At 43.7% G+C, this 12,699-nt stretch overlaps 1 protein-coding gene and 1 non-coding gene across 2 annotated transcripts in view; one reads left to right on the top strand and one right to left on the bottom strand.

The window, feature by feature from the left end:
• LOC109873276 (serine/threonine-protein kinase PAK 3) overlaps positions 1–12,699 on the bottom strand; it is a 53,181-nt gene that overhangs the window by 22,098 nt on the left and 18,384 nt on the right. The window contains exon 2 of the mRNA XM_020464914.2: positions 4,277–4,470. Within this exon, the coding sequence (XP_020320503.2) occupies positions 4,277–4,448 (172 nt within the window). The 5' untranslated portion in view covers positions 4,449–4,470. The remainder of the gene's footprint in view (positions 1–4,276; positions 4,471–12,699) is intronic.
• On the top strand, positions 12,542–12,594 carry LOC116358199 (U7 small nuclear RNA). Its single transcript, XR_004206079.1, has one exon. It is a non-coding gene; the product is annotated as a U7 small nuclear RNA (small nuclear RNA).

Here is a 12,699-nt window from a genome sequence, read left to right as displayed (position 1 = left end):
CGCCTAACCAAACTGATCAATCGGTGGAGAAGTGCCTTGGTCAGGCAGGTGACCAAGAACCCGATAGTCACTCTGACAGAGCTCTAGAGTTCCTATGTGGAGATGCGAGAACCTTCCAGAAGAACAACCATCTCTGCAGCACTCCACGAATCAGGTCTTTATGGTAAAGTGGCCAGACGGAACCCACTCCTCAGTAATAGGCACATGACAGCCCGCTTGGAATTTGCCATAAACAAGATTCTCTGGTCTGATGAAACCAAGATTGAACTCTTTGGCCTGAATGCCAAGCATCAGGTCTGGAGGAAACCTGGCACCATCCCTACGGTGAAGCATGGTGGTGGCAGCATCATGCTGTGGGAATGTTTTTCAGCTGCAGGGACTGGGAGACTAGTCAGGATCGAGGGAAGGATGAACGGAGCAAAGTACAGAGAGATCCTTGATGAAAACCTGCTCCAGAGTGCGTACCTCCAACTGGGGGCAAAGGTTCACATTCCAACAGGACAACGACCCTAAGCAGACAGCCAAAACAACGCAGGAGCTGCTTCTGAACAAGTCTCTGAATGTCCTTGAGTGGCCCAGACAGAGCTCGGACTTGAACCCAATCGAACATCTCTGGAGAGACCTGACTATAGCTGTGCAGCAACGCTCCCCATCCAACCTGACCAACCAGATCCTTGAGAGGATCTGCAGAGAAGAATGGGAGAAACTCCCCAAATACAGGAAAGCTTGTAGCGTCATACCCAAGAAGACTCAAGGCTGTAATCGCTGCCAAAGTTGCTTTAACAAAGTACTGAGTAAAGGGTCTGAATACTTACAGTACCAGTCAAAGGTTTGGACACTCCTACTCATTCAAGGGTTTTTCTTTACTTTTACAATTTTCTACATTGTAGAATAATAATGAAGACAACAAAACTATGACATAACACATATGGAATCATGTAGTAACCAAAAAAGTGTTAAACAAATCAAAATATATGATATCTTTCAGATTCTTCAAAGTAGACACCCTTTGCCTCGATGATAGCTTTGCACACTCTTGGCATTCTGTCAACCAGTTTCACCTGGAATGCTTTTCCAACAGTATTGAAGGAGTTCCCACACATGCTGAGCACTTTTTGGCTGCTTTTCCTTCATTCTGCAGTCTTCACTGACATTTTCAACTTCTCCCTGACTGAGTATGTAATACCTACATGTTTCAAGCAGACCACCATAGTGTCTGTGCCCAAGGAAGCGAAGGTAACCTGCCTAAATGATTACCGCCCCTTAGCACTCACGTCGGTAGCCATGAAGTGCTTTGATAGGTTGGTCATGCCTCACATCAACAGCATCCTCTTGGATAACCTAAACCCACTCCAATTTGTATACCGCCCAAACAGATCCACAGATGACGCAATCTCAATTGCACTCCACACTGCCCTTTCCCACCTGGACAAAAGGAACACCTATGTGAGAATGCTGTCCATTGACTACAGCTCAGCGTTCAACACCATAGTGCCCATGAAGCTCATCAATAAGCTAAGGACCCTGGGACTAAACACCTTAACACCGACAACGATGACTAAACACCGACAACGATGAAACAGCCTATAGGGAGGAGGTCAGAGAACTGGCAGTGTGGTGCCAGGACAACAACCTCTCCCTCAATGTGAGCCAGACAAAGGAGCTGATCGTGGACTACAGGAAAAGGCGGTCCGAACAGGCCCCCATTAATAACATCAATGGGAATGTAGTGGAGCGGGTCGAGAGTGGTATGGGTCCCCAGATCCTCAAAAAGTTCTACAGCTGCACCATCGAGAGCATCCTGACCGATTCCATCACCGCCTGGTAAGGCAACTGCTCGGCATCTGACCGTAAGGCGCTACAGAGGGTAGTGCGTACGACCCAGTACATCTCTGGGGCCAAGCTTCCTGCCATCCAGGACCTATATAATGGTCAGCGGAAAGCCCATAAAATTGTAAGAGACTCCAGTCACCCAAGTCATAGTCTGTTTTCTCTGTAACCGTATGGCAAGCAGGAAACCGGAGCGCCAAGTCTAGAACCAAAAGGCTAATTAACAGCTTCTACCCCTAAGCCATAAGACTGCTGAACAATTAATCAAATGGCCACCGGATTATTACATTGACCACCCCACACCTCCATTTGTTTGTTGTACTGTACACTGCTGCTACTCGCTGTATATTATCTAAACATAGTCACTTCACCCCTATCTACATGTACAAATTACCTCAACTATCATGTACCCCCGCACACTGACTTGATACCGGTACCCCCTGTATATAGCCTCATTATTGTTACGTAATTGTGTTACTCTAATTATATATTTTTTTACTTTAGTTTATTTGGTCAATGTTTTCTTAGCTCTTCTTGAACTGCACTGTTGGTTAAGGGCTTGTAAGTAAGAGTTTCACGTTAAGGTCTACACTTATTGTATTCGGCGCATGTGACAAAACGTTTGATTTGAACTCATCCCAAACCATCTCAATTGGGTTGAGGTTGGGTGATTGTGGAGGCCAGGTCATCTGATACAGCACTCCATCACTTTCCTTCTTGGTCAAATAGCCCTTACACAGCCTGGGGGTGGGTTGGGTCATTGTTCTGTTGAAAAATAAATGATAGTCCCACTAAGCCCAAACCAGATGGGATGGCATATCGCTGCAGAATGCTGTGGTAGCCATGCTGGGTAAGTGTGCCTTGAATTCTAAATGAATCACAGACAGTGTCACCAGCAAAGCACCCCCTCACCATCACACCTCCTCCCCCGTGCTTCATGGTGGGAACACACATGCGGAGATCATCTGTTCGCCTACTCTGCGTCTCTCAAAGACGCGATAGTTGGAACCAAAAATCTCACTCATCGGACCAAAGGACAGATTTCCACCGGTCTAATGTCTATTGCTTGTGTTTCTAGACCCAAGCAAATCTATTCTTATTATTGGTGTCCTTCAGTAGTAGTTTCTTTGCAGCAATTCGTCCATGAAGTCCTGATTCACACAGTCTCCTCTGAACAGTTGATGTTGAGATGTGTCTGTTACTTTAACTCTGTGAAGCATTTATTTGGGCTGCAATTTCTGAGGCTGGGAACTCTAATGAACTTGTCCTCTGCAGCAGAGGTAACTCTGGGTCTTCCTTTCCTGTGGTGGTCCTCATGAGAGCCAGTTTCATCATAGCGCTTGATGGTTTTTGCGACTGCACTTGAAGAAACGTTCAAAGTTCTTGACATTTTCCGAATTGACTGACCTTCATGTCTTAAAGTAATGATGGACTGTTGTTTCTCTTTTCTTATTTGAGATAATATGGACTTGGCCTTTACCAAATAGAGCTATCTTCTGTATACCACCCATACCTTGTCACAACACAACTGATTGGCTCAAATGCATTAAGAAGGAAAGAAATTCCACAAATTAACTTTCAACAAGGCACCCCTGTTAATTGAAATGCATTCCAGGTGACCTCATGAATCTGGTTGAGAGAATGGCAAGAGTGTGCAAAGCTGTCAAGGCAAAGGGTGGCTATTTGAAGAATCTCAAATATAAAATATTTGATATGATTTTGATTTGTTTAATACTTTTTGGTCACTACATGATTCCATATGCATTATTTCATAGTTTTGATGCCTTCACTATTACTCTACAATGTAGAAAATAGTAAAAATAAAGAAAAACCCTTGAATGAGTAAGAATGAGTGTTTCCAAACTTTGGACTGGTACTGTATATAAATGTAATTTTAATAAAATTTTAATAAAAAAAAAAATCCTTTGTCATTATGGGGTATTGTGTGTCGATTGAAAAAACAATTGAATACATTTTAGAATAAGGCTGTAACCTAACAAAATGTAGAAATGGTCAAGGGGTCTGAATACTTTCCGAATGCACTGTACGTTGAAATCGGTGTCATTATTCTTGAACAGTGATTTTCAATATTTTTTGAATAAGAACTGTTTTTACAAGGATTATATGACTCTAGCAACTTTTATATAACTGAGATTGTTTCACTTTTTTGCCGAGGGCAGAGCTAAAAATAAATACAATACCCATATCCCAAATTGCATAGCTCAGAGAGGGCTCCTAACCCTAATAAAACAGTGATGTGACTAGATCACTGATCAATGGGTTCCTTGTTTTCACTTGACCTCGTGAGCCAGTGAGGATGTCTCGGGTTTCGTGGAAACCCACAAGAACTCCAGGCCTAGTTATTCATATTTAGGTGACGTGGTCAGGACATACTCAGGGCCCTAGTTCTATACTATAGTAAAAGGTGATGCAGATGTCTACTCACTCTTGTCTCCTCCAGGGAAGATGGAGCGCAGGCGAACCTTCTTGTTCTTCTCTTCAGGAGCCATTGGGAGAGGTTTGGAGCCGTGATTCACTGATGAAGAGTCTCGGGAACTACTGTTCATTCTCAAGGGAGGGGCTGGCGGTTTCTCTTCAATATCGACACTATCGGACATCTTTAGTAACACTCACAGTATCCTAGGACGAAGGGGAAAAACAAGAGAGAGGGAAGTTTAGCATGAGGCTATGATAGAAAATAAAGTAAGGGATTCTTAGGATCAAAGTGGAAAGAGAGAAGAGAGCCATGCCTACAGGCTCTCCCCTGAGATATCAAAATATACTCGAAATCCACCACTCCCTCTGCACACTGCAGGCTTTAAACAGATCAACATCCATCCCACATTTAAAAAAAAAAAATCATTCCAAATAACTGAATCAAGAAATGTGAGGAATGTTGTAATGGTTTTGAACTTGAGTACAAATGCTGTAAGACTTTGTCAGGAGTTCAACAAAACTCTACAAGGTAATAGTCTTTGGATGGCTGTCTGTCTCCCCCTCACTGTGTAATGTTCACTCTCAGTAGAGGCATGAGCAGCCTCAAGCCAGCGTGTTTTAAATCTCCACGGGTCACAAGAAGGGCTCTCTCTGTGCTCCAGGGGGGGCACAAGATCCCATAATCTGTCTTTACTTAGACCTACAATTTCCTGTCATAGTTTCACTCTCTGGTTCCTAATATTTTTCTTGAAGGAAGGCCTCTGTGTAATGTTTTAGAACTGCCGTGTGCCAGAGGGAAAAAAACTATCCAATCACAAGATTTACAGACTGGAAAACATCTAGCTATGTTCACATCTAAATGACTACATTCGACAGAAGCTCCAAGTAGATTACAGATCTTTGCTGAGATCATCGTCCGCTGAGATGATGGAGAGAAACTGACAAGAAAGTGTATATAGTATGGAGACTGCAACCCATTGACTTATATTCATCTAGGGGGAGATAAATCCACCAGTACACATCTGACTTCATTAGGAAGCATCTGTAAACAGGCAATTTAGTTCTCAGCATAGTCAAACCGTTACATCCCGGATGTAAAACCCTGGACTACTGTACTATTGCAGTTGCAGCCTGTACAGTATTTTCCATGTGTAGCCTGATCATCAGAGATTCAACCAGGCCTCAGTACAAACAGACGCTTCCAGTTATTAAAACACACTTGACGTTCAAATTGATCAACGTTTTATGTAGGCCCACGACGAAACATGTTTCAGAAACATATCTCGCCATTCGCAGTGTATGTCACATTGTGTTCCGTACCTAAATGTGAATGTGTGAGGTGGACGTTTGGGCCAGCGATTTAGAATGTGTGTTATAGGGCATGGCTGCTCAGCTGCAGCAAGGGTAGGGCCCAGTAAGGGTAGGGCCTAGGTTAGGGCAGTAATATAATATGAAGCAGAGGCTCCAACAGAGTTTCTTATTTTTCTCTGCTGCTCTCTTACATTGTTATTGCAGCTGTGGGCTTTTGAAGCCCTCTCCTGGAGCATCAGGACCAGGGTAATATCATGAGAGTGACAGGAGCATGCTCCGCATAGTAAACAGTAGGCCCTCTAGGAATGGCAGCAGCATACAGGACAGTGAGACAGATCTGCAGCTTGCAGTAGAGCACACCCCTAGTTAGGGATTCCAACTACATCAGGAACATTGACCTATTTAGGTCATGTGGAGAGGGCTCCCGGATAAAGATGGGATAGCCATCTGGAAGAATCTATGGGGATTCATCTGTGCAAGTTAAGGTTAGGCTCAATACAGTATACCCATTGTCAACCTGAACCCTGTTGACTACAGTTTGAGATGAGGAAAACAGCTACAGAGTCAGTTAAATTAGGGTAATTCCCTCTCCCAATGTAACCAAGTGAAAGTCAAGGAAGAGACCTTCAAGAGACAGCACATTCTTCTCAGGCTGTTAGAAGGACACGAGCTAATGAGCTGTCTGGCGCTGGAATGGTGCTAATAGTGTCCAATGACTTTGACTGTGAAATCGCAACCGGGATATGGAGAGTGAGCGCTGGGCTACATGTTCATATCTCTCATCCCCTCCCTCATCCTCAATCCTTCCATCCTCCATCTTAGGCTCTTTTCACAGCCTCGCCCTGGAGGCCCATCATGTGATTTACAGTCCAACAGTCTCAGGGCCACGCAGCCTCTTAGACTGGAGACCTACATTAGTGAACAAAGGCCACCAGGCAGCACAGGATTCACCCCCAGACCACTTGCAAATGTCTGTGTGTCAAATCAAATCGAAGCTTGTCGGTCGCGTATACAGTTTAGCAGATGTTATAGCTGGTGAGGCGAAATGCTGATGTTACTAGCGCCTAAAAATACAGTAAAACGTCAAACAAGTTCACAAATCATTTTAATGTAAAAAAAAAAGAAAGTACAACAAGAAATGAAGAATGAACGTCGGGACGAATCCAATTAACATACCAGATAGCACTGTAACATTCATCAAAATGCAATCTATATGCACATACAGAGGGTGAATTTACACCAGATATACTTGTCACGGCTGTTGAAAGGAGAGGACCAAGGAGCAGCGTGGTGAGTGTACGTTCTCTTTTATTTAATCAAAATGACACCGAACAAAACAATAAACACAACAAACAAAAAAAACGTGACGCTCAAAGGCTACGTGCCTTAAACAAAGTCAACTTCCCACAAAGACAGGTGGGAAAAAGGGCTACCTAAGTATGGTTCTCAATCAGAGACAACGATAGACAGCTGTCTCTGATTGGGAAACATACCAGGCCAAACACAAAGAAATAGAAAACATAGAAATAAAGAAACTAGAATGCCCACCTTAGTCACACCCTGGCCTAACCAAAATAGAGAATAAAAGCCTCTGTATGGCCAGGGCGTGACAATACTAAGAATTATATATACATTAGTAGTATTAACAGTATCTCGGACCTGCCTGGTGTGTTCTTTGTTCTTCATGATGCTCTCTGGGCTTTTAACGGACCTCTGAGACTATCACAGTGCAGGTGCATTTATACGGAGACTTGATTACACACAGGTGGATTGTATTTATCATCATTAGTCATTTAGGTCAACATTGGATCATTCAGAGATCCTCACTGAACTTCTGGAGAGAGTTTGCTGCACTGAAAGTAAAGGGGCTGAATAATTTTGCACGCCCAATTTTTCAGTTTTTGATTTGTTAAAAAAGTTTGAAATATCCAATAAATGTCGTTCCACTTCATGATTGTGTCCCACTTGTTGTTGATTCTTCACAAAAAAATACAGTTTTATATATTTATGTTTGAAGCCTGAAATGTGGCAAAAGGTCGCAAAGTTCAAGGGGGCCGAATACCTTCGCAAGGCACTGTATACATTAGTAGAATCCAGTATATGCGGTGTGTAAAAGCAGCTAAATACAAAGTACAGTAGTATAAACATTAGAATGAGCGATGTCGGGAATACAGTATTGAAAGAGATGGAGACCTGCACACTGTCGAAAAATTTAATCCCCCCAAAAATAGATCTTTATCAGAACATCATGGTGCCCCCCCAAAAAATCATGCAAGAAAGGGCATAAATGAAATGTGAAAACAATCACAAGCGTTGCAGGAATACAGTTTTTTATGAAACATTGTGAAACAGGAAGTGTCCATGTCTCAATGACATGGGACAGCAGTGTTTGCTGTGTGTGAGTGGGTGAGTGTGTATGTGTGTGTGTTTGTGAGTATGAAGTGTGTGTGACAGCTTGTGTGTGTTTCTTGTGAGTGAGTGTGCATCACCTGGTAGACGGCTAGTAATCGCTATTCAACAGTCTGAAGGCCTGGTGATAGAAGCTGTTCAACAGTCTGAAGGCCTGGTGATAGAAGCTGTTCAACAGTCTGAAGGCCTGGTAATAGAAGCTGTTCAACAGTCTGATGGCCTGGTAATAGAAGCTGTTCATCAGTCTGATGGTAATAGAAGCTGTTCAACAGTCTGATGGCCTGGTAATAGAAGCTGTTCATCAGTCTGATGGTAATAGAAGCTGTTCAACAGTCTGATGGTCTGGTAATAGAAGCAGTTTTTTTGTCTCTCGGCCTTGGCATTGATGCATCTGTACTGACTCCGTCTGTCAGACCGTAGCAGAGTAAACAGTCTGTGGCTCAGGTCCTTAATTATCTTTTTGGCCTTCCTTTGTGCTGTAAATGTCCTGGAGGGCAGGCATTGTGCCCCCGATGATGCGTTGGGCTGACCGCACAGAGCAATGCAGTTGAGGGTGGTGCAGTTGCCATATCAGGCAGTGATGCAGCCCAACAGAATCTGTAGACGCTCGTGAAGGTCCTGGGGTCATGCCAAATTTCTTCAGCTGACTGAAGTTCTAGGGGCGCGGTTGTCCTCACCACGCTGTCGGTGTGGTGAGACCATTCCAGGTCCTCAGTGATATGCACACCGAGGAACTTTGAAGCTTTTGACCCTATCCATTGTGACCCATCAATGTGGATGGGAGCATGCTTCCTCTTCTGTCTCCTGTATTCCACGGTCAGCTACTTCATTTTGTTGATGTTGAGGGACAGGTTATTTTCCTGGCACCACTCCGACAGGGCTCTCACCTCCTCCATGTAAGCTGTCTCTTTGTTGTTGCTAATCAGGCCTAACACTGCCGTGTCGTTAGCAAACTTGATGAGTTGGAGTCGTGCATGGCCACGCAGTCATGGGTGAACAGGGAGTACAGGATGGGGCTGAGCAGACTCCCCTGTGGGGCCCCCGTGTTGAGGATCAACGTGGCGGAGGTGTTGTTGCCGACCCTCAGGAAATCTAGGACCCAATGGCACAGGGAGGAGTTCAGACCCAAGGCCCTAAGCTTAGTGGCAAGTTTAGAGAACACTACGGTGTTAAAAGCTGATCTATAGTCTATAAACAGGATTCTCACATAGGTATGTATTCCTCTTGTCCAAGTGGGATAGGGCGGTGTGCAGTGCAATGGCGATTGTGTTGTCTGTGGATCTGTTGGGGCGGTATACAAATTGCAGTGGTTCAATGGAGGTGGAGGTGATATGGTCCTTGATTAGCCTTTCAAAGCACTTCTTGATGACAGAAGTGAATGTGTGAGGGCGATAAATATTTAGTTCAGTTACCTTTGCATGCTTGGGCATAGGAACAATGGTGGCCATCTTGAAGCAAGTGGGGATGACAGACTGGGATAGGGAGAGGTTGAAAATGTCCGTAAACATTCCAGCCAGCTGGTCTGCGCATGCTCTGAGAGTGTGGCTTGGGATGCCGTCTGGATCAGCAGCCTTGCGAGGGTTAACATGCTTGAAGGTCCTACTCACGTCAGCTACAGAGATCGGAAGCCCGCAGTCCTCTTGAGCAGCGGGGGTCCAATTTGGCGGCTCTGTGTTGTTTTCCTCGAAGCATGGGAAAAAGGTGTGCTGTTTTTCCCTTTATAATCAGTGACACTCTGAAGTCCATGCCACATACGTCTCATGTCTCAGCCATTGAATTGCGACTCCACTTTCTCCCTGTACTGTCTTTTTGCCTCGTTGTTGTCTTGTGGAGGTCATAGTTGGTCTGTTTGTACCCCGTCCAAGTTTCCAGTCACCTTGCCGTGGTTAAATGCGTTGATTCTTGCTTTCAGTTTTGTGCGAATGCTGCTATCTATCCAAGGATTTTGGTTTGGGTATATTCTAATCGTCACTATAGGAACAACATCTTCTATGCACTTTCTGATGAACCCAGAGACAGAATCAGTGTATTTGTTGATGTTATTCCCAGAGGCGGCCCGGAACATATCCCTGTCCACATGAACAAAACAGTCTTGTAGCATGGATTCCGATTGGTCAGACCAGCGTTGTACAGACCATACCACAGGTGCCTTTTCTCAGGAGATAATGGGGTTGGCATTTGATCGTGAGGTACTCCAGGTCAGGGGAACAGAAACTCTTAAGGGTTTTGTACATTCCTACAATCGCACTATGAGTTGTTGATTTTAACATACTCCTCCACCTTTGTTTTTCCCGCAAAGTAATTTTTCCTAGTCCGTGCGATGTCTGGAAAACCCTGATGGCTGTATAGCCTGATAAAGGCCCCTCCCCCCAAAATCCAAGTCTATGTGAGGCAGTTAAGTTAGTCTCTTGTATTTATCTGGTAGGTAATCGGCGCTCTGAGCTTGCAAACTTTATTTTCCAGAGACTGTACATTAGCAAGTAATATACTAGGAAGCGGAGGGTGGTTTACCCTTTTAACTTAAATCGGACTAGTACTAAAGCTCGCCTTACCCTTCTCCGGCTGCATCTTCTCGGAAAAAGGGCTCCAGTGATGAAAGGAACTGCTTCGGGTAATCCAGACAAAGGATCCAGCTCCGGAAATTCAAACTTGTGGTGAGTTATCCTCGATCTGATGTCCATAAGTTCTTGTCATTCATAGGACATAACACTGGAACCTTTCTGTTCAATTAAAGTAAAAAATAACACTAAAATAAACAAAAGAAAGCGACGTTGGTTGGGAGCTAGCAACAGGGCAACTATCGTTGGCGCCATCTTGTTCCAGGTTTCCCATATGAAGTGCGTGTGTGTGTGCGTGAGTGTGTGTGTGTGTGTGTGTGTGTGCGTGAGTGTGTGTGTGTGTGTGTGTGTGTGTGTGTGTGTGTGTGTGTGTGTGTGTGTGTGTGTGTGTGTGTGTGTGTGTGTGTGTGTGTGTGTGTGTGTGTGCCTATGCGTGGTATGGATGCAGATTTTAAATTATTTGATTATTCGACTAATATCATAATTTTGTTAAGTTATCCGGATAGAAATTGCTATTGACTCTCAATGAATGGCAGAGGTAAACAGAGGACATGCTGCTTTTCTCCAGTGGTTTGGCTAACAGCAACAGTGAAAGAGAAGTAATATTTTCACCATGATGGAACTGATTCTGTAACAAGTTTTTCTGGTGAGTGTTTTGCGTTCTTAAAATAGGCCTAATGACAATTTAGGAACAGCGGGTTAACAAGGCAGGGGCAGAACAACAGATTTTTACCTTGTCAGCTCGGGGATTTGATCTAGCAACCTTGCGGGTTACTAGTCCAAAGCCCTAACCACTAGGCTACCTGCCACCCCCAAGTAATTGATCACTAAAATACGTTCGTATATCCGGATATTCAATTAACTGCGCCCATCCCTACTGTAGTGTGTGTGCATGCGCGCTTGAGTGTGTGTGGATTAGAAGCCTTTATCTAAATGTTTGTGGAGAGTTTGTTACATCATCAAGCCTCAGCATGGGAAAACAGTTTGTTAGATTTAAGTCAGATCATTCCCATGAGAAACCCACTGATTTATGTCTGTCAGAGAGGTAGACAGAGGTGGTTCACTCACAGTGTGGGGAGATGGGCTGACTCCACCTTATAAAGCAGATAAGTGCTGCAGTGTGTGTATGTACAGTATATGTGTGTGTAAGTGAGTGAGAGAGAGAGAGGGTGTGTTTTCAGTGATAAGACACTAAAAAGTAGCCGTGTCCCTGCCCACATGAAAAGAATACTACAGTTTACTATAGAATACAACAGTATTTACTATAGAATTCTGCAGTAAACTGTAGTATACTACACACTATAGTATCCCTCGATCATGTGCATGACTTACTATAGAATTCTGTAGTAAACTTTAGTAAATTGTAGTATACTGTAGAATACTATACTGCACAATGTAGTATCCCTCGATCATGTGTAGAACTTACTGTAGAATTCAGTAGTAAACTGCAACATATTATCATACACACTGTAGTAACCCTCGATAATATAGTACTCAGGCCTACTATAGAACTGTTCTGCCTTATTATTATTGGACCATGCTGGTCATTTATGAACATTTGAACATCTTGGCCATGTTCTGTTATAATCTCCACCGGGCACAGCCAGAAGAGGACTGGCCACCCCACATAGCCTGGTTCCTCTCTAGGTTTCTTCCTAGGTTTTGGCCTTTCTAGGGAGTTTTTCCTAGCCACCGTGCTTCTACACCTGCATTGCTTGCTGTTTGGGGTTTTAGGCTGGGTTTCTGTACAGCACTTTGAGATATCAGCTGATGTACGAAGGGCTATATAAATACATTTGATTTGATTTGATTTGAATTCTGTCGTAAACTGTAGTATACTGTAGAATACGATAGTGCAGACTGTGTCGATATGCTCATATTTGATTTGCATATACCCCACCCATTTCTTTCCCCAATAGCCCAATTTGTGCCCCCCATGAGTGAGAAACCTACATGCCAAGTATTGACCATATATTGTGTTGCCTTACAGGTTATGGAAATGTCCTCTTTTAGTATATGTCCAGTAGGTTTCCTCAAGGATGAAGCCCCAGTTCTGTGTCAAAGATAGTAAAACAAAAACACTATAGTAAATACTACAGCAATGTAAAAACACTGCAGTATATACTAGCATATACTATAGTTTGTTATTTAGTAA

The sequence above is a fragment of the Oncorhynchus kisutch genome, linkage group LG28 (genome assembly GCF_002021735.2).
Source record: "Oncorhynchus kisutch isolate 150728-3 linkage group LG28, Okis_V2, whole genome shotgun sequence".
Classification (NCBI taxonomy): domain Eukaryota; kingdom Metazoa; phylum Chordata; class Actinopteri; order Salmoniformes; family Salmonidae; genus Oncorhynchus; species Oncorhynchus kisutch.
Note: the sequence above shows the minus strand (reverse complement) of the source record. Positions and strands in the feature narration are given on the sequence as shown.